General features: G+C 43.1%; 1 protein-coding gene across 7 annotated transcripts in view; it reads left to right on the top strand.

Annotated features, from left to right (window-relative positions):
- The first annotated feature begins 408 nt into the window (after window positions 1-408).
- GPR107 (G protein-coupled receptor 107) overlaps window positions 409-20,030 on the top strand; it is a 67,397-nt gene continuing 47,775 nt past the window's right edge. For all 7 annotated transcript variants that reach the window (XM_088841094.1, XM_088841092.1, XM_088841093.1 and 4 more), the window contains exons 1-7: window positions 409-593; window positions 12,152-12,274; window positions 12,597-12,647; window positions 12,895-12,974; window positions 14,696-14,835; window positions 16,440-16,477; window positions 17,985-18,041. In XM_088841094.1, the coding sequence (XP_088697220.1) occupies window positions 453-593; window positions 12,152-12,274; window positions 12,597-12,647; window positions 12,895-12,974; window positions 14,696-14,835; window positions 16,440-16,477; window positions 17,985-18,041 (630 nt within the window). In that variant the 5' untranslated portion in view covers window positions 409-452. The remainder of the gene's footprint in view (window positions 594-12,151; window positions 12,275-12,596; window positions 12,648-12,894; window positions 12,975-14,695; window positions 14,836-16,439; window positions 16,478-17,984; window positions 18,042-20,030) is intronic.

Raw genomic sequence — 20,030 nt, 5'->3', positions numbered from 1 at the left:
CCACGAACTTGGTTTTTCTACCGAGTCAAGGCTGCTCGGGGAAATCGATCCCATCAACCTCCAGGCACCCAGGAGGCATTCCCCGCCCAGGAACGCTAGGCCCCTCGGTGGGCCGACGGTCGTGCAGGCCCACTGTCGCTTTCAAAGCTCCGCGGGGCGGAGGCAACGCCGGGGTTGGTCCAGCCCAGCGACTGTTACCATGGCAACCGCCACAGGCTACCCACTGCGGGCGCACCTCTTCTAGCTAAACCGAAAAGTCCTCACAGCAGAGGCCAGCTGGACGGCCCCGAAGTGTACCCGCCCCCGTCCCGGGACCGCAAGCTCCAGGAAAAAGGGCACAGTCTCCCCGCCGCTGGCCGCAGAGAGCCCCCTTTCACGCGCTTCCGGCAGCCGCCGCCCTTTAACCCCGGAAGTGGGCGGGAGAGGAAGCAGCTGGTGATGCTGGAACTAACATGGCCGCCCCGGCGCCCCACGGCCCCTCGGGCTCCCGCAGTCCTCCGCTAGCCGCCGGCCTCCGGCTGTTCCCGCTGTTGGGGCTGCTGCAGCTGCTGGCCGAGCCCGGCCTGGCCCGCGTCCACCACCTGGCGCTCAAGGTAAGGGCGACCAGGGCCCTGCAAGACTAGGGCGGGGGACAGAGGCCGAGGCCGCTCCCTGATGCTGAGGGGCAACTTTTGTCCCAGGGGAAGTGGGGGTGGGGGGGTTGTCTGTGACCGATTGGGTTCCCGCCTCTATTCCCAGTCTCGGCCTCCCTCCCAGAGGGATCTGTAGGGAACTGTGGGAATCGCGGGAGTCCTCGGTCGGTCTGGAAAGGGTAGGAAGATTCGAACCAAGGGAGGGGAAGGGGCTGAACTGCGGCTTAACCCCGAAGGACTCTCAGGAGGCCGTGCTTGCAGTCCTGTTGGCTTCCCTGTCTTCCTTGCCTAGAGCAACTTGATCTTCCTCCTCCCTTTCATCTCCAATTTCTACCCGTGACTTCGCTCGTCCGCCGTCTCCTTTCGTCCATCCCCCTGGTGCCTGGCGGTTGGAAGGTGCGCGGAACCTTTGCCTCAGTTTCCCTGGTGGGCTTAGCGGTCTCTGGCCTGAGCAAAGCGAGCATCTCCAGGAGGAATTTCAAATCTCGCTTGAAATCCGTTACCGGAAATTTAAGCCCATCAATGAAAATATGTTTTTGATTAGAGACCCTTTTTATCCCTTGCTTCTGTCATTGTCTGTCTAGGGAAGAAATTTACGATAGGCCTAGAATGAACCCTTTGTATCCTGCTTTTTAACTCAAAACATGCCTCCAGGCAATTTAGCTGGTTAATATATGAGACCAGGAAAAATAAATCGCTGTGACCCAAAACCTTGTACATTATTTTCATTCTGTAAGGTATTCTTACGAGAGTGAGGTTTCAGCAGTGAGAAAGTTTGTCTTATTAAATCCCAGTACATTAACAAAACAATGTTTTTTGTGACTGTAGTTTAAAGAATACAGAATCTGGATTAAAAAAACCTGACTAGACCCATACTGTTATTTGTAAATAAAAATTATCGTGATTTAAATGGTTGTCAACTGCAGGGAGAGAAGTGAGTCTTGGCTCCTTTTGAGAATATGCTGAAAGATATTGAATCTCTTTCCAGAAAATGTAGGTAGAAATGTAGGCAAAACTTCTTGGAATTTATAGGACTTTGTAATCCTGCCAAAGCTTATCCATAGGCCTTAGTCCCTAGGTCTGTGACTCCAAGTGACGAACTCCTAAAATTCTTTCACTTTATAGTTTAGAATCTTGAGTCTTAGGTGAAGTCATGTAACTGAGTTTTTGTAGCTTATAAATTGGAGAACAAAACTAATACTGAACCATGGACACACTGAACCATGTCTCTTGGCTTTGGGCATGTCTAGAATTAAAATGTCAGATAGCCAGCATCATTAGGTAAATATTGACAATGTTGATATAGAAGGAAAAGTATACTGCCCTCAATGGGAGAAGCAACCTGAGTTGGTGTAATTCTGGTGATTGATTTCTCCATATTGTGCTACATTGCTTAATGTTTTTCATCTTTGTTTTCTCAAATACTTGGTGCCCATTCTATAATCAATACTGTACTTGTTTGTCTTCTCTTGAACAGTCTGACATTTTGTCCACAAGAGTGGAGTCGCCTGAAGGGAGCCTGTCAGAGCAGCAACATTAGATTGGCTTATTTTGCTTGAGATTGAGAGATAGAATTTCAACCATACACCAAAATAGACAGAATAGTGTAGTGAATTACCATGTAGCTGTAATCATTAACCAATGGCTAATTCTGCCCTATCCCCACATGTATCCCTTCTTACTTGCATTCTTTATTTTTTAACTAGAAAACAAATCTTTTTTTCTGTTTAATGTGTTTACTTATGTGGCTGCCTCTGGTCTTAGTTGAAGCAAGTGGGGTCTCAGTTCCCCAGCCATGATCAAACTGACATCCCCTGCACTACACAGCAGAGTTTCAACCACCAGGTCACCAGAGAAGTCCCCCTTTCATTCATTGTTCAGTTTTCTCATTCCATGTTACATTTTCCATTACTCTTCTAGTCTTCTCAAATTCCTTGTCTTTTGTTTTTTAGATTCCTTAACTTTTGGAAACTCTTGAGGCATAGTTTATATACATTAAAATTCATGCATTATAAATGTACAATTCAGTGATTGTTGGTAAATTTACTGAGTTATGCAACTATCACCACAATCCAGCCATAGAACATTTCCAAGATCCCTTTTGTTGGTTTCCAGTTAATTCCTAGTCTGACCTCCAGCCCCAGACAACCACTAATCTACTTTCTGTCTCTATAGATTTGCCCTTTCTGGATGTTTCATATAAATGGAATCACACAGTATATGGTCCTTTTTGTCTGGCTTCTTTTACTCATGTTATTGAGGTTCATCCATGTTGTACTGTGTATTAGTAATTCATTCCTTTTAATGGCCAAATACTTTTTCATTGTATGAATATATCACCTATGCTCAGCCATTTACCAGTGACATTTGGACGGTTCAGTTTCCATTTTTGGCTGTTGTGAGTAATATTGCTGCAAACATTCCCATGCGAGTCTTTGGGAAACATATGTTTTCATTTTGGGGGGTTGATAGCTAGGTTGTTGGGTCATATGGTAGATAGCTTCTCAGGTGGCTCAGATGGTAAAGAATCTACCTGCCAATGCAGGAGACACAAGAGACATGGATTCCATCCCTGGGTTGGGAAGATCCCCTGGAGTAAGAAATGGCAACCTATTCCAGTATTCTTTGGTCTTCTCTGGTGGCTCAGAAGGTAAAGAATCTGCCTGTAATGCGGGAGATTCGAGTTTGATCCTTGGGTTGGGAAGATCCCCTGGAGAAGGGAATGGCTACCCGCTTCAGTGTTCTTGCCTGGAAAATCCCATGGACAGAGGAGCCTGGTGTGCTACAATCCACGGGGTCACAAAAGAGTCAGACATAACTGAGCGGCTAACACTTTCACTTTTCTTTTTCGTGGTAGATCTGTATTTAACTTTTTAAGAAACTGCCAAAGTACTTTCTAAAGCAACTGTACCATTCTGCAGTCCTACCAGCAATTTGTGAGGGTTCTGCTTTCTACATATTGTGCCAAGATTTGTCCTTCTCATATTATTTTCGAGTGAATCAAAGTCATCATATTGTTTGATCCTTAAAATCCATAAATGTTTCAGTATACGTTTCAGTATGTACCTATAAGAAATAGGGACTCTTAAAAACATAACTGCAGTATCAGATGATACCGTTATGGCCGAAAGCAAAGAGGAACTAAAGAACCTCTTGATGAAGGTGAAAGAGGAGTGTGAAAAAGCTGGCTTAAAACTCAGCATTCAAAAACTAAGATCATAGCCCTCGGTCCCATCACTTCGTAGCAAATAGTTGTGGAAAAAATGGAAACAGAGACAGATTTTTTTCTTGGGCTCCAAAATCACTGCATATGGTGACTGCAGCCATGAAATTAAAAGACACTTGCTCCTTGGAAGAAAAGCTATGACCAACCTAGACAGCATATTAAAAAGCAGAGACATTACTTTGCCAACAAAGGTTCGTCTAGTCAAAGCTATGGTTTTTCCAGTAGTCATGTATGGATGTGAGAGTTAGGTCATAAAAAGGCTGAGCACTGAAGAATTGATGCTTTTGAACTGTGGTGTTTCAGAAGACTCTTGAGAGTCCCTTGAACTGCAGGGAGATCAAACCAGTCAATCCTAAGGAAATCAATCCTGAATATTCTTTGGAGGGACTGATGCTGAGGCTGAAGCTCCACTTTGGCCACTTGATGAGAAGAACTAACTTACTGGAGAAGATGCTGATACTAGGAAAGACTGAAGGCAGGAGGACAAGGGGATGACAGAGGATGAGATGGTTGGATGATATCACCGACTCAACGGACACAAGTTTGAGCAAGCCCTGTCTTTCATTGAAGGACAGGGAAGCCTGGTGTGCTGCAGTCCATGGGATCTCAAAGAATAAAATTCTCCAAGCCAGGCTTCAGCAATATGTGAACCGTGAACTTCCAGATGTTCAAGCAGGTTTTAGAAAAGGCAGAAGCATCAGAGATCAAATTGCCAACATCTGCTGGATCATGGAGAAAGCAAGAGAGTTCCAGAAAAACATCTATTTCTGCTTCATTGACTATGCCAAAGCCTTTGACTGTGTGGATCACAATAAACTGTGGAAAATTCTGAAAGAGATGGGAATACCAGACCACTTGACCTGCCTCTTTAGAAACCTGTATGCAGATCAGGAAGCAACAACTGGATATGGAACAACAGACTGGTTCCAAATAGGCAAAGGAGTACGTCAAGGCTATATATTGTCACCCGGCTTATTTAACTTATATGCAGAGTACATCATGAGGAACGCTGGGCTGGAAGAAGCACAGGCTGGAATCAAGATTGCCAGGAGAAATATCAGTGACCTCAAATATGCAGATGACACCACCCTTATGGCAGAAAGTGGAAAGGAACTAAAAAGCCTCTTGATGAAAGTGAAAGAGAAGAGTGAAAAGGCTGGCTTGAAGCTCAACATTCAGAAAACAAAGATCATGGCATCTGGTACCGTCACTTCGTGGGAAATAGATGGAGAAACAGTGGAAACAGTGTCAGACTTTATTTTTTTGGGCTCCAAAATCACTGCGGATACTGATTGCAGCCATGAAATTAAAAGATGCTTACTCCTTGGAAGGAAAGTTATGACCAACCTAGATAGCATATTAAAAAGCAGAGACATTACTTTGCCAACAAAGTTCCATCTAGTCAAGGCTATGGTTTTTCCCGTGGTCATGTATGGATGTGAGAGTTGGACTGTGAAGAAAGCTGATCGCCGAAGAATTGATGCTGTTGAACTGTGGTGCTGGAGAAGACTCTTGAGAGTCCCTTGGACTGCAAGGAGATCCAACCTGTCCATTCTAAAGGAGATCAGTCCTGGTTGTTAATTGGAAGGACTGATGCTAAAGCTGAAACTCCAATACTTTGGCCACCTCATGCATCGAGTTGACTCACTAGAAAAGACTCTGATGCTGGGAGGGATTGGGGGCAGGAGGAGAAGGGGATGATAGAGAATGAGATGGCTGGATGGCATCACCGACTTGATGGACATGAGTTTGAGTGAACTCTGGGAGTTGGTGATGGACAGGGAGGCCTGGCGTGCTGTGATTCATGGGGTCGCAAAGAGTCGGACACTACTGAGCGACTGAACTGAACTGAGTGACTGAACAACAATGTCATTTTAACAGAAAAAAAGATAATGTTTAATATCATGAAATACCAAATCAGGTTCAAATTTTCCATTGGTCATAAATGGATTTAAACTTTTTAAAAATCAGAATCTAAATTGATTCGTTAATACGCCTCTTAAGTCTGTCTTGATCTAGGGGGCTGTCACTCCTTCCAGCTCCCCTGTACTGAATTTTGCTGATTATTTCCTCGTAGTGTAGTTTAGTATGTTTATCTATGCTTCCGTCCTGTGTGGCCGAGATTTGCTGGATTCTGTGTGTTTGTGTGTTTAAGAAAAACTAGAAATCCAGGCTTTCAAGCCAAACTAGTGAGCTCAAACTCATATTTAAAACAAAAGCAAGGCACTGTGTTGGCCACATGTAGTACATTTGTGGGCCAGTATAGTCAGTGGCCCGCCGGTTGAGGGGCTGTTTAAAATAAAGAAGTGGCCAGGTAGGTGACCATAAGCTAGCTCAGTTAAATGTTACTCTGTTTTCTAAAATTCAGTTTGTGAGAAAAACTAAATTGACGTATCATTGCACCACTTGCTTTATGTTTGAAAGCAGTTTTAAATGTGAAGTTATTGAGGAACATAAACCATTTTTTGTATTCCAATGTTTAGTGAAAAGTTTAAAACAACTTTCTAAAATAAGGGGGAAAAGGAGAAAAATGTAGTAGTTGTCTATAAGGGTTATGGGAATTTTTTTTTTTTTTAGTTTCGTCTCCAGATCTACCCTTTCTTCTGAGCTCTGGACAAGTGTATCCAGTTTCCTAGCCCCCAGTTCCACTTAAGTGGCTCATATTCATCTCTGTATGTTAGAAACATCCTCACCCTTCACCCCTAATCTGTACGTACTCTTTCTCCAGTTTTTCTTTTCTTAGTAACTGGGACCATCAGCTGCTCATTTTCTTAAGTCAGAAATCTTTTATTCTTATCTTCTCATCACCAAGTTTCATAGATTTGTGTTCTAAATACAAAGCTGTCCAATCCATTCGCTGCTGTCATTGCCACTGTGACTATTAGGTCTAGGCCATCCTTGGACCAGAGAGGTCTCCTCACACCCGTTTTCCTAGCATTATCTTAGTTCCTATTTTGTTTTGTAGCCTTCCTAAAAGCCAAAGCCAATCATGGCACTCCCCTTTTAAGCCCGTTGGTGGCACCCTGTTCCCCTTAGGGGGAACTCTCAGTCCTTCGACTGCCAGTCTTTTTGTGTGCCAGCCTCCTCTCTGCTGTCACTGCCCTGCCTTTCTTTAGTTTCTTAGTTCATACGTGTGCAGTTTGGTGAATTTTTTTAATGTCTGAATGTACCCAGGTAACCAGTACCCAGGTCAAGAAGAAGGACTTTACTAATACCCCAGAAGCCCCCTTGGTTTTCTCTCCCAGTCACTAAAAGTCTTATAATACCCAGCACACATCAAAACAGGAGAAGGAGCGAGGTCCTATCCTGGTCCGTTTTGTACCATAAGGACACATGACTCTGTAGTGGGGATCAGGCAGATCGATGGGGCAGAATGGGAAGCATGGGTGAGACTCATCCTAGTGAAAGCTTGATGTGCCGTAGAGGGGGCACCGTAGGGCAGTGAAAGTTAGGACAGGGCATTCTGAAGTGGTCTTAGGACAGCTCGCTGGCTCTCCATGGGAGGAGGGGGTGGGAATAGATGCTTATCCTACAAACGAAATATATTCCAGGTGAAAGACTAAATGTGAAAACAGAACTCTTAAACTTTTAGAATAACGTATCATGAATATTTTGGGGCTTCCCTGATAGCTCAGTTGGTAAAGAATTCTCCTGCAGTGCAGGAGACCCCGGTTCAATTCCTGGGTCGGGAAGATCCTCTGGAGAAGGGATAGGCCACCCACTCCAGTATTCTTGGGCTTCCCTTGTGGCTTAGCTGGTGAAGAATCCACCTGCAATGCAGGAGACCTGGGTTCAATCCCTGGGTTGGGAAGATCCCCTGGAGAAGGGAGAAGCTACCCACCCACTCCAGTATTCTGGCCTGGAGAATTCCATGTACATGGGTCGCAAAGAGTCGGATACAACTGAGCGACTTTCTCTATCACAAATGTTTTAGACTTTGGAATAGAGAAGGACATTTTTTAAAAGGCTTTTAAAATTGTTATCAGGAATAAACATTGATTTTTTTAAAAATTTTATTGAAATATAGTTGATTTACAGTGTTGTGTTAACTTCTGCCGAACAGCAAAGGGGCTCAGTTATACATATGTATTTTCTTTTCCGTGTTCTTTATCATTATGGTTTATTGCAGGATATTGACTACAGTTCCTTGTGTTATACAGTAGGTGCTTGTTGTTTATCCATCCTATGCTATGTAATAGTTTGCATCTATTAATTCCAAACTTTCAGTACCTCCCTCCCCCACCCCCCTGATAGACTTTTTTGAAGAGGAAAATTGTCAGGAATAAGGATCAACAGATTTTCTCCTTCAAAATATAAAAAGACTTGTATAACAAAAGATACTACAGTTTAAAAAAAAAAAACAGGAAAAGATACTTGCAGCATTAAAGTCAAAATTAGTACCCAGAATATATAAGGAACTTAAGAAAAAAAATTCAAAAGGAAAATGGACATATGAGGTTTATTTATTTTGTTTTCTAAATGTTTACCTTTTAGGCCACACTGTCTGGCATGTGGGATCTTACTTTCCCAACCAGGGTTGGAACCTGCATTGGAAGTGCAGAGTCTTAACCACTGGACTGCTGGGGAAGTCCGACATATGATATTTTAAAAAAGCATTTTACAAAAGAAAAACTCAAATGGCTAATAAACCTAGATGAGGTGCTCAAACTCATGAAGTACCAGGAAATGCAAATTGAATCAACATCAGCATTGATTTTCTCCCAAACTGGGAAAAAGGAAATGTCTAATGACATCAAGGTTCAATAAGGATGTAAGGAAACTTTCTCCTACTTTGGGAATTCATTTGGCAGTTTCTAGTAAAATTGAAAATGTACACACCCTAGGATTTTCCATCTAGATGTATATACCCTTAATTCCCACCCAGATAATACATAAAGTATGTGCAAGGGGGGCTTCCCTGGTGGTCCAGTGGTTGAGAATCCACCTTGCAATACAAGGGACATCAGTTGGATCCCTGATCGGGGAAAGTCCCACATGCCATGGAGCAGCTGAACCTGTGCATCAGCGCTGGTGAGTCTGCATTCTAGAGTGCGAGAACCACAACTGCTGAGCCCACTTGCCGCATGCCCTAGAACCCAGGCTCCGCAACAAGAGAAGCCACCACAGTCAGAAGCCTGTGCACCGCAGCTCGAGAAAGCCTGTGTGCAGCAGTGAAGACCCAGCACAGCCAAAGCCCAAAATAAATAAATAAATTCATCTTTAAAATGGCAGAGAGTTTAAAGAAAAAAAAGATATGTACAAGGAATTCTTGTAACAGTGTTGTCATAGCAAATGATTGCAAATTACCTGAATGCCCAGGAATGATTGGGATTTACCTGAATGCCCAGGTGATGCTTTGGGGAAATAGATGTACCATGATGTACCTGCGATGGAACACAAACATATAAAGTGAGGAACCAGAGCATATTCAATGTGTCAACACAGATATGGCCTCAGAGAATGCAGTGTTGTCTGAAAAATGCAGGTTGCCAAATGTACACATACATTGTGACACTGTTTATCCAAATTTTAAAAACATCATGATACTGTATTGATGTTTATAGTTTTGGATATGTCATGAGCTTGGGAAGGGGTGGTCATGGGGAATAGGATTTATTCTCTTCCTCTTACTGCTCCTTGCCCTCTCTCTGTTCTGATGGCTCTGAAGCAGCTTCGATGTAGATACGTCATAATTGTGAGCAGTGGGTAGATGGATATTTGTTGTTACTCCTTTTACTTTTCTACAGCGAAGGGGATTTTGAGCCTCCTGGGGGAAAGGGCTCTCTTGTCTCACTGACCATTGATTGTCCTTGGGGAGATTTCTGGCTTCCCTGTGGTGGAAGAAGAGGTTTCCTTATTCCTGGACAGTAAGGACTGGATGTTGGGAAACTTTTTTTATTTTTGAGAGTGAATCTTTTATCACTTCTTGGGCGTTAGTTATTAGTGGCATTTTGTAAATACTGGTTTATTTACATTTGAATTAAATCTAAGTTGAATGAGTAATTAGTGTGTTTGACTTTCTTGGCTCCTATTAATCTGAAATTTTGTGTCTTCTATTTGTATAGTGAAATACAGTTTACAGAGTCCCTTCCTTACATATCTTATTTGATGTGGAAACATGATCACTTAAAAGGGAGTGTTGGAAATTAGGTTAGATGAGGGTCCTGCAATTAATATATTGCTGGCAAATAATAATTGTTGAAAATAACTATCTTTTAGTAATTATAAATTAGTACATGGTCTTTGTTAGGAAATTAGAAAATACAAATTCCTAACAAAGACCATGTACTAATTTATTTCCCATGTTAGCAAGGTAATGCTCAAAATCCTTCAAGCTAGGCTTCGGCAGTTCATAAACCGAGAAATTCCAGATGTACAGGCTGGATTTAGAAAACGCAGAGGAACCAGAGATCAAATTGCCAGTGTTCTTTGGATCATAGAGAAAGCAAGGGAATTCCAAAAGAAATCTGCTTCACTGACTACACTAAAGCCTTTGTGTGGATCACAGTAAACTGGAAAACTCTTCCAGAAATAGGAACACCAGACCACTTTACCTTTGTCCTGAGAAACCTGTAGGCAGGACAAGAAGCAGAACAAGAAGCAACAGAACCTTACATGGAACAACTGACTGGTTCAAAATTAGGAAAGGAGTACATCAAGGCTGTATATTGTCACTCTGCTTATTTAACCTCTATACAGAGTATATCATGCGAAATGCTGGACTGGATGCCTCTTAAGTTGGAATCAAGATTGCTGGGAGAAATATCTGCAACCTCAGATATGCAGATGATACCACTCTAATGGCGGAAAGCAAAGAGGAACTAAAGAGCCTCCTGATGAGGGTGAAAGAGGAGAGTGAAAAAGCTGGCTTAAAACTCAACATTCAGTAAACTAAGATTGTGGCTTCTGGTCACATCACTTCATGGCAAGCAGATGGGGAAAAGTGGAAACAGTGACAGATTTTATTTTCCTGGGCTCCAAAATCACTGTGGACGGTGACTGCCACCATGAAATTAAAAGACATTTGCTGCTTGGAAGCAAAGCTATGACAAACCTAGACAGTGTATTTAAAAAACAGAGACATCGCTTTGCCAACAAAGGTCTGTACAGTCAAAGCTGTGATTTTTCCTATAGCTGTGTATGGACGTGAGAGTTAGACCATGAGGAAGGCAGAACACCGAAGAACTGTTGCTTTTGAGGTGTGGTTCCTTGGATAGCAAGGAGATCGAACCAGTGAAGCCTAAAGAAAATCAGTCCTGAATATTCATTGGAGGGGCTGATGCTGAAGCTCCAGTACTTTGGCAACTTGATGCAAAGAGCCAACGCATTTGAAAAGACCCTGATGCTGGGAAAGATTGAAGGCAGGAGGAGAAGGGGATGATGGAAGATGAGATGGTTGGATGGCATCATCGGCGCAATGGGCATGAGTTTGAGGTATCTCTGGTAGATGGTGAAGGACAGGGAAGCCTGGTGTGCTGCAGTCCATGGGGCTGCAAAGAGTCGGACATGACTGAGTGACTGAACAACAAAGCGAAAGAAACGATGAATGGAAGTTTAAAATGCAGACGAAAAACAAATAATGATGCGGATTTGGGGAAGAACCAAATCCAAGTTTTAGAAAAATACTTAGCCTAGTGCTTTGTATTTAGGATCTATGTGATAACTGTGAACATTTGGGCAGATAATTCCCAATATGAAACTCATGACTTTACATGGCCTGAAGTGCCTTTGTGGAAACTCAGCTTTGGGAGTATTCACTGATCCCATTGTTCTGTTGGCCTTACAGTTTGTGGACTGAGCTGAGATTGGAGTCAAAACTGAGACAGTTTCAAGTAATGGGCAGGTGTCCCTTGTCCTCCTGGGGGAGGAGCCAAGTGTATTCTTGGAGCAGCTTTGGCCACTTCTCCCTCCCCACCCCCCTCCCTGTTTTGAGTGCTTACTGGATGCCAGGCCTTGTACTTGAAGGAAGGATAGGAGGATCACTAAAACATTGTTCCTCCTTTCCTGGAATTTATATTCCAGCAGGCCATTGAGTCTGCCCCCGGGACCCTTCCAAATACTCTGGACTGAATCAAATCTATTGTGTGCTTCCCTCTGCAAAATTGTTGGTATCGTATGAATTTCTGAGGCATTTTCTTCAGCTTTTGGAGCAAGATCAGGTCCCACAGCTGTCTATGTTACTGAATATATGGAAACATTGGTTAGCTGGCAGGGAACTAGGTACCGCAGTAACGAATAGGTTTACTAATCAATTTCTCTGGATTACTAATTCTTCCACTGCTCATCTTTTCAGGATGACGTGCGGCATAAGGTTCATCTGAACACCTTTGGATTCTTCAAGAATGGGTACATGAAGGTGAATGTCAGTAGCCTTTCAGTGAATGAGCCTAAAGGAGCCACAGACAAGGACTCAACTGTAAGTGCCTTTCCAGGAGCAGGGGTAAACCCTTTTCTGTTGCTTAGGTAAGAGCATCCCCCCTTTTTAAAATACGAAGTATTAGAATACGGAGAAAATTAAACTTGTCAGCAGGCATCAGTAGTTTTATTTTTTAACACTGAAGTTGCAATTCTTGAATAATTTCAGTGACAATTGATGATGCTTCTTACAAAATACGTGGTAAGAAAACCGAGAGGAGGGCCAAGCCAAAATAATCACCTTTTCTGCTCTTGGGCTAAGAAAGGTATGGACGTCAGGGCATCAGTGGTAATTCACGTCTATCGTTTTCACCTCCTCTTAGATTGGATTCAGCCTAGACCGAACAAAGAATGATGGATTTTCTTCTTATCTGGTGAGCATCAAGTGTGTGACCTGAGCGCTCCCTACACTTGAATCCAAGACCCTGGGTGGAAACACCCTGCTCCTGTCAGTGCTGTTTCTTGAGGTGGCAGCTTTAACTTCCAAGTGTCTCTGAGCATCCACAGTTGTGTTTTTTGAATGTGGGCTGGGCCACTTACTTGCTTTGTTCATGAAAACTCTTTGTTCTTGTTCTACTGTGACTGAATAACATGATGTATAATTGGGTCTTCCTTTCTCAGGATGAAGATGTGAATTACTGTATTTTAAAGAAACAGTCTGCCTCTGTCACCCTTTTAATCCTAGACATCTCCAGAAGTGAGTAAGTAATGCTAATAATCCTTCAGTTCAACCCTCGAGTAAAGTTGGGGGGAGTTTGGTAGTAAGCTAAGATGCGTATCGTCTGCCACGTGCCAGATACTTTGCTGAGTGCTGGAGATTACAAACAAGATGAAGAAGGTGGAGGTGCAGTCCTGGAGGAGCTTCTAGATGAGACAGAACGGCAGTACCAGTGATGGCAGCAAACCAGAGGAGCAGTAGGGCAGAGGGACGGTGGCTCATGGGCAGGAAGGGAAGGCTTCAGAGAAGTGTTGGCACAGCCAGCTTTCTCGTGAGGAGACTTTGCGGAGAATTGAGAAAGGGAAGAGCATTCCGGGCAGACAGAGCGTGCTATACCGAGGCAGAGTAGCATGCACTAGCATGGCGTGTGTTCCGTGAGTGATTGCGTTGTGCGCAGCCAGCTAAGGGCTAAGGGGGAGAGACGGAGGTTTCTGCCTATCCCGTGCTGGATGTGCTCCCCTTGATGCATGAGATCGTGCCAGCTGAGGGCACATGTCTACTCTTAACATCGAAACTTGTGGGCCTCTCCTCAGGCGGGATGGGTCTCACAAAATTGGGTCTGGGCAGCAGGGAGAAGGGAGGAAATGCATCTTAGATGGGCTGCTGATCGTTTTTACTGCCCCTCACCTGCTCCCCGAGGCCTCATTTTAACACCTTACTGGGTTTTTTTTAACCTCTTGTTTCTTTTCCCTTGTACATGAAATGCAGGGAAGATGGGGAAAGAATAGTCATTTCTCCTAATTCTCCATGTTAGAATAATCAGTCATTTCTATTTCCTTCTAAACTTGTTTCCTAAGTCTAGAACATTTGATTTTAAAAATCCATAGTCCTTTTATAATTTTATAAGCATCCCTGTTCATTGAACTTGATCATCATCAATTTGTTGAACACATTACACATACTGAGGAAGAAATATATTCCTCGGAATCAAATGGTCGCTACGGACTCAAACTTTAGAGTGAGGCTACCCCAACCTTGATAGTATATTAAAAAGCAGAGACATTACTTTGCCAACCAAGGTCCGTCTAGTCAAGGCAATGGTTTTTCCCGTGGTCATGTATGGATGTGAGAGTTGGACTGTGAAGAAAGCTGATCGCCGAAGAATCGATGCTTTTGAACTGTGGTGTTGGAGAAGACTCTTGAGAGTCCCTTATAATGCAAGGAGATCCAACCAGTCCATTCTAAAGGAGATCGATCCTGGGTGTTCATTGGAGGGACTGATGCTGAAGCTGAAACTGCAATACTTTGGCCACCTCATGTGGCGAGTTGACTCACTGGAAAAGACTCTGATGCTGGGAAAGGTTGGGGGCGGGAGGAGAAGGGGACGACCGAGAATGAGATGGCTGGATGGTATCACCGACTCTGTGGACATGAGTTTGAGTGTACTCTGGGAGTTGGTGAGGGACAGGGAGGCCTGGCGTGCTGTGATTCATGGGGTCGCAAAGAGTCGGACACGACTGAGCGACTGAACTGAACTGAACTGAACCCCAGCCGCTGACTAGCTTACTACTCTTGGGCAAATTCTTTAATCTTTTAGCTTCCATTTCAGTATCTGTAAAATGCAGATAATAGAATCTGCATCATAGTTCATCATGGACTGCATGAGATGATGGGCTTAGAGCTGGAAACAACACCTAACTGAAAATACCGACTGGCTGTAAACATTACTTTGAACTCTTTTTCTTCTGTCTTACTTGAATGTAGAGTGAAAATAAGATCTCCACCAGAAGCTGGTACCCAGTTACCGAAGATCATCTTTACCAAGGATGAGAAGGTTGTTGATCAGAGCCAGGAGCCTGGTGTTAACCCTGTCTCAGCAGGCAGCCAGGCTCCGAAAGAACAAGGTAACTGTAAGGTAGACACTAGCCTTTCCTTCACTGCCTTGCTTCATAGATCCATTTTTGTTCCTACTTAAAAACAAACATGATTTTATTTAGCATTATTTTATTTTTGAGATGATATAAAAATGCGTAACAAAGAAAAATGCAGGAAAGATGGGGAAAGAGTAGTCATTTCTCCTTATTCTCCATGTTAGAATAATCAGTAATTTCTATTTCCTTCTAAACTTGTTTCCTAAGTCTAGAACATTTGATTTTAAAAATTCGTAGTCATCTTATAATTTTATAAGCATCCCTGTTCACTCAGCTTTAAGATTTTTTAATATTTATCAGATGCCCCATTAAATGGATACTGTAATTTGCTTGGCATTTTCCCTTAAAGAGACATAGTTCCATTTTGATGCTATTGTAAAGCATTGTTGCATCAGGCATCTTTATTTGTAGATTTTTTTTTTTATACGTAGAACTTTTTTTTAGGCTGAGTTCCAGGAACTGGAATTACTGGCTCAAAGGATATGAATACTTTTGGGAATGTTGGTACATATTTTCGTTCCTTTCCACGTGAGAATTTGTACTCCTTTTGGGAAATATATAATCATAGCACCCACATCACCAAGTCCTAGCCAGCATTGGGTTTTCGGTTGTGTTTGTTTTTTAAATCCTGAAGTGGAAGGCAGAGGGGTGTCCTTGGTTTTGAAGTCACTTTTATTACTGAGATTGCATTTTTCTGCCTGTGTTGATTCACCAGTTTAGATTTGTCACCTCTTTTATTGACCATCAGGTTTATCTAATAATTTATATGAGTTCTTTAAAGATAACTTTACTAGTTATGTATGTATAATATATAGTATCTATATAGTATAATTTGTGTGTTATTTTCTCAGTTTGTCAGAGTTCTAATACACACTAAAAGACGTGCAGAGATAGTGTTCCACGTGTGTCATGGTGTCGTTTCATGTATGTACACCATCTCCTTGTCTAGGTTCCTTGGGCTCACATGACCATTCCCGAGGCAGAACATTTTCTTCCTTCTTTTTATTCTGAAACTCTCTCCCCTCCTACATGGTTTGAGAGTCTCTTCCTCAGAAAGAACGACTGAAGTAAAAATAAGATACTGAGGCCCTCTCTTTTCATTGAAAGAAATCATTAGCCGTCTTTACACTCCTTGCCGTGAGGAAAAGAGTATGCTTTATGCTAATGATATTGCTATTTTTCTAGATATGTAGACAAATCTCATACATACATATTTTAAACAGTGATCTAGTTTCAAGTGTCATTACTTAGAAAAAAAGAAAGTCATTGCATGTGGCATCTTTGGCAGTAACATGCGCTAGGTTATTTAGAGACGATTTCCTTGGTTGATGCTGAGTGTTGCTGTTTATTAAATTGTGTTCATAATAGAACATGTCCAATCTGCGGCTTCTACAGCTCAAGAATGTTTGGGGTGCTGAGGAGTTAGCAAGTTTGTTAAGGTGGCATGTGGCCTCACCGTTTTGTTTATTTGTTTGAATTATTTGATGTTAAATGAGTTAGACTCTCATAAAGTGATACCGTAGTATACATAGGAGCTGAATCATGCAATAATATCTTTTAAATGATTCTTCTTTTAGAAAGTGCAAAGTCTAAAAGAAGTACCGTGGATTCAAAGGTAAGAGCTAACCCCAGCCTGTGCTCTCAGCTTTCCCAGGCGTGTATGCTCACATGAGTGTAGGACTGTCCTTCCATATATGTACACACACACACACACACAGGTGCACACACGTACCTCTGCGTGCTCAGTCTGCAGGCGCTTGCCTTCTGTTTGGGGAGAGAACTTGGACACTCTGAAATAATTTCAGAGTAAGACTGAGTGCTGAGTTATACAGCACTTACGTGATAGAAGCTCAGACAGGGAGGGAAAGGGAAGTGGGGCATCTGAGAGTCGTCTGGAGGGAGATGTCACCAGGACCTGAAGTTTGGTGGATTGTTTGGGGAAGAGGGTGAGAAGAAAGGGGCTGAAGACCATCGTGAGCAAAGACTGGAAGTGGAAATGAGCATTGACAAGTGCTGGACACTGGCCTGCTAACATATATTTGGGACCAGAGAGAGGGATCTTAGATTATAGAGGGCCAAAAGATTGAAGAGATCGATGCACAGAAAACAGGAAGTCGTCGTGTGTCCCTGGTTAGGATGGAACGTGATTCAGAACGTGTTAAGGGAATGTCACTGTTCAGAAGGAACGTGCAGGGTAGCGGTGGAGAGGGGCTCGGGGACCTGAGAGGGACCAGGAGGAACGCTGTCGTAACCGTGCAGGTTTAGGGTGTCGAGCGTCTGAGCCAGAGCAGAGCTTTGGAATGTGGAGTAAGTGAGCAGCAGTCTGGGAGGCCTGGGCGGCGGGGAGAAGAGGTCGGTTGCTTTTGCATCCCCAGAGAGGCGGGGAATAGAAGTAACAGAAGGACACATGGAAAGTTTTAGTTTGGGATGTCTTAATATTTCAGCGCGGCACGTCCAGATGGCAGGGTTTGATTTTAACAGCTTTATTGACGTAAAATCGATGCACTACAAACTGGGTGTATTTAAAGTGGCGGTTCAGTCAGTTTTCACGTACCTGTGCACCTGTGAAACCGCCACAGCATGTCCGTCACCACAGAGGTTTCTCCCGCCCCTTTGTCACCCTCCTGTCCCTAGGTCGCCGCTGAGCTGCCGCGAGGTTTTCTTTCCTTTAGTGTGATTAGTTTAGGTTCGTCTGTGTCGTTCCATGGCTCAGTAGTTCCTTCTTTTGGTTACTTGGCTTTAGTCCATTGTGCCCGCGGCAGTATGTCAGTCGTTAGACGCTGGGCATGGAGGCCAGGTGCTGTGTTGAGGTGTGGCCTGGGTTGGCATTCGTTGTCTCACTAAAGCTGTAAGACTAGAGAGGTGCTCAGTGGGGAGCAGGGGGCTGTTGGAGCAACAGGAGAGGTAACTAAGAAAAGGAAATGGGTAAAAGTTTACCTTTTTTTGTAGAACAGGATTTCATTCATATTGAAAAGATGCTGAATTTCTTTTTCAGTGAGCTTTTGAAGACCAGGGAATTTAGGATTTTAGAAGAATGTGTTTTGGAGCATTTAAATTTTTATTTTTACTAGCATTTTTTTCTGATGGTCTCATCTAAAATAGGTCGTTAATGTCTTTTTTAGGCAACAGGAGAGAAATCCTTTTCTGTTCATAATAATGATGGGGCAGTTTCATTCCAGGTATGTAATCTCTTTGAGTCAAGCTTTGTAGAATTTATCTCTGCCATGTAAAAGGGTGAATTTTTAAAGAAACTTTCAATTTAGAAATAATAATTTATATGTGCTGTGTGCCAGTTATTTGAATATAGTAACTCTCTCCATAACAAACCTCCAAGGTAGATATTGTTATCCACCGCTTATCAAATCATGTATCTCTGGGAGAGAATAACTTTGTGTATATCCAGTGTGAGCATCAAGGCCCAGTTTCCAACCTGGTTCTCCCTGGCTGTCCCCACAACTCTGCCTGTCTAATCCCACACTGCCTCCCATTCAAAGTGTGTCAGAAACCCAGAATTAATACACCTGAAAGGATGATTGTCATCTTTTCGGTGATGTTCTCATTTCAGAGATGAGTTCACTGAGACTTCGAGGCCTGAGTGACCTGCTCAGCTGTCACTGTCATTAACTGCACATGAGTGTTCATGGCAGCATCGCAACCTGGGTGTGGGGTAGGATACTGAATTGGATCTCAGAGCCCACATGCTAGGTGGTGACCTTGGACAACTCACTTAACCTCTGAACCTCACTCTTTAATCATCTGAAAATGGAAAATGATGACACCCATCTCACAGGGTGGTTAGGTGTATCCTTTTTTAAAAATAAAAGTGCTTTATAAAGCACTGTACAAATAGTCTCTTATCATTAACTTGTAAGAATCACTACCTCTTTTTCTAAGCAGTTTTCATTAACTGAGGTATCATTTACTTCGAGTAAAATGCACAGCTCCTGAGTGTGTGGTTCTGTCAGTTCTGACAACGGCCTGCAACCCTGTAGCCCGTGCTCAAGATTCTCTGTATTTGCACCACTTCTGAAAGGCCCCCGCCCCTGCATCTGCAGGTCTGAGTTCTCTCACCATAGATTCTTTTGCTGATCTAACAGTGTTGATGTTATTTAACTTTAGTAGCCTTTGGTATTAACAGCTGACTGAGAGTTTGTGGGGTGCTCATCTGCTCTGAACCCTCAGCATCTTCCCCTCTGTCTCACAGTAAAAGCCCAAGTCCTCCCGCTGGTCTCCGAGCACACGTGGTCTGGCTGCTGTCGACTCTGACCTTAGTTCCTGTTTCCTCCCCACCTTCTGTGTATTACTGTGCTCCAGCCGCACAGGCCACCTTGCTGCTTCTAGAGAACATAAAGCCTTGGCTTCTGCTCTAGCAGTACCCACTGGAGAAAAGCTTGTCCACAGAGTCTGCCTGATTAATTTCATCCTCCTTCAAGTCTTGGCTCAAATGTCATCTTTTCACCAAAGCTTCCTCTAGTCGCACTGTTTTAAATGCAGGCCCCCCCACCCCCCGCTCTACCTTTTCCCTTAATACTTCTTTCCAGCGTACAGCATACTGTATTTATTTGTTATACTTTTGTCTCTGTCTCCCTTTAGAAGGTAACTATAAGGCAGGGATTTCTGTCTGCTTTATTGCGCTGTGTGAAATTCCTCATCTTGGGCCTGGTCCTAGTGGTCTTCTTATCAGTAATTACGGAGATGAATGAATGTCAGACATCCTGCTAAGTACTCACACCTTACCATTGCCTCAGTTCATCCTCCCAGCAAACTGTGAACGTGGGTACTGGTATCAGCCCCCTTTTACAGGTATCTTTTTTTCCCTTCTTTACAGTTTTGAGGTACGGTACCTGTAGAAGGATGTATAGTACTTACCTTGAGTACAGATGATTATCAGCAGTCACCTTCGTAGCCATCACCTGGTACAGGAACTAGAACAGTGCTTCCCATGCCTGTGTCCCTCATGTTCTTCTCAACTCTAGAGTAACTCCTGTCATGAAAGATGTTGCCATAACCATTTCCTTGCTTTTCTTCATCATTCACCACTTGTATATGTAGCCCTAAACAGTATACTAATATTTTAGACTTACAGTAAAATGTTCCTTAGAATTGATCAAGGAGTCACATTCTGTGATTATATATATGTGTGTATATATATAAATAACATTTTTTAA

Source organism: Moschus berezovskii, chromosome 11, assembly GCF_049115385.1.
Source record: "Moschus berezovskii isolate FMDL1 chromosome 11, NW_MosBer_1.0, whole genome shotgun sequence".
NCBI classification, from domain to species: Eukaryota; Metazoa; Chordata; class Mammalia; order Artiodactyla; family Moschidae; genus Moschus; species Moschus berezovskii.
This window is presented reverse-complemented; position numbering and strand designations above follow the sequence as displayed.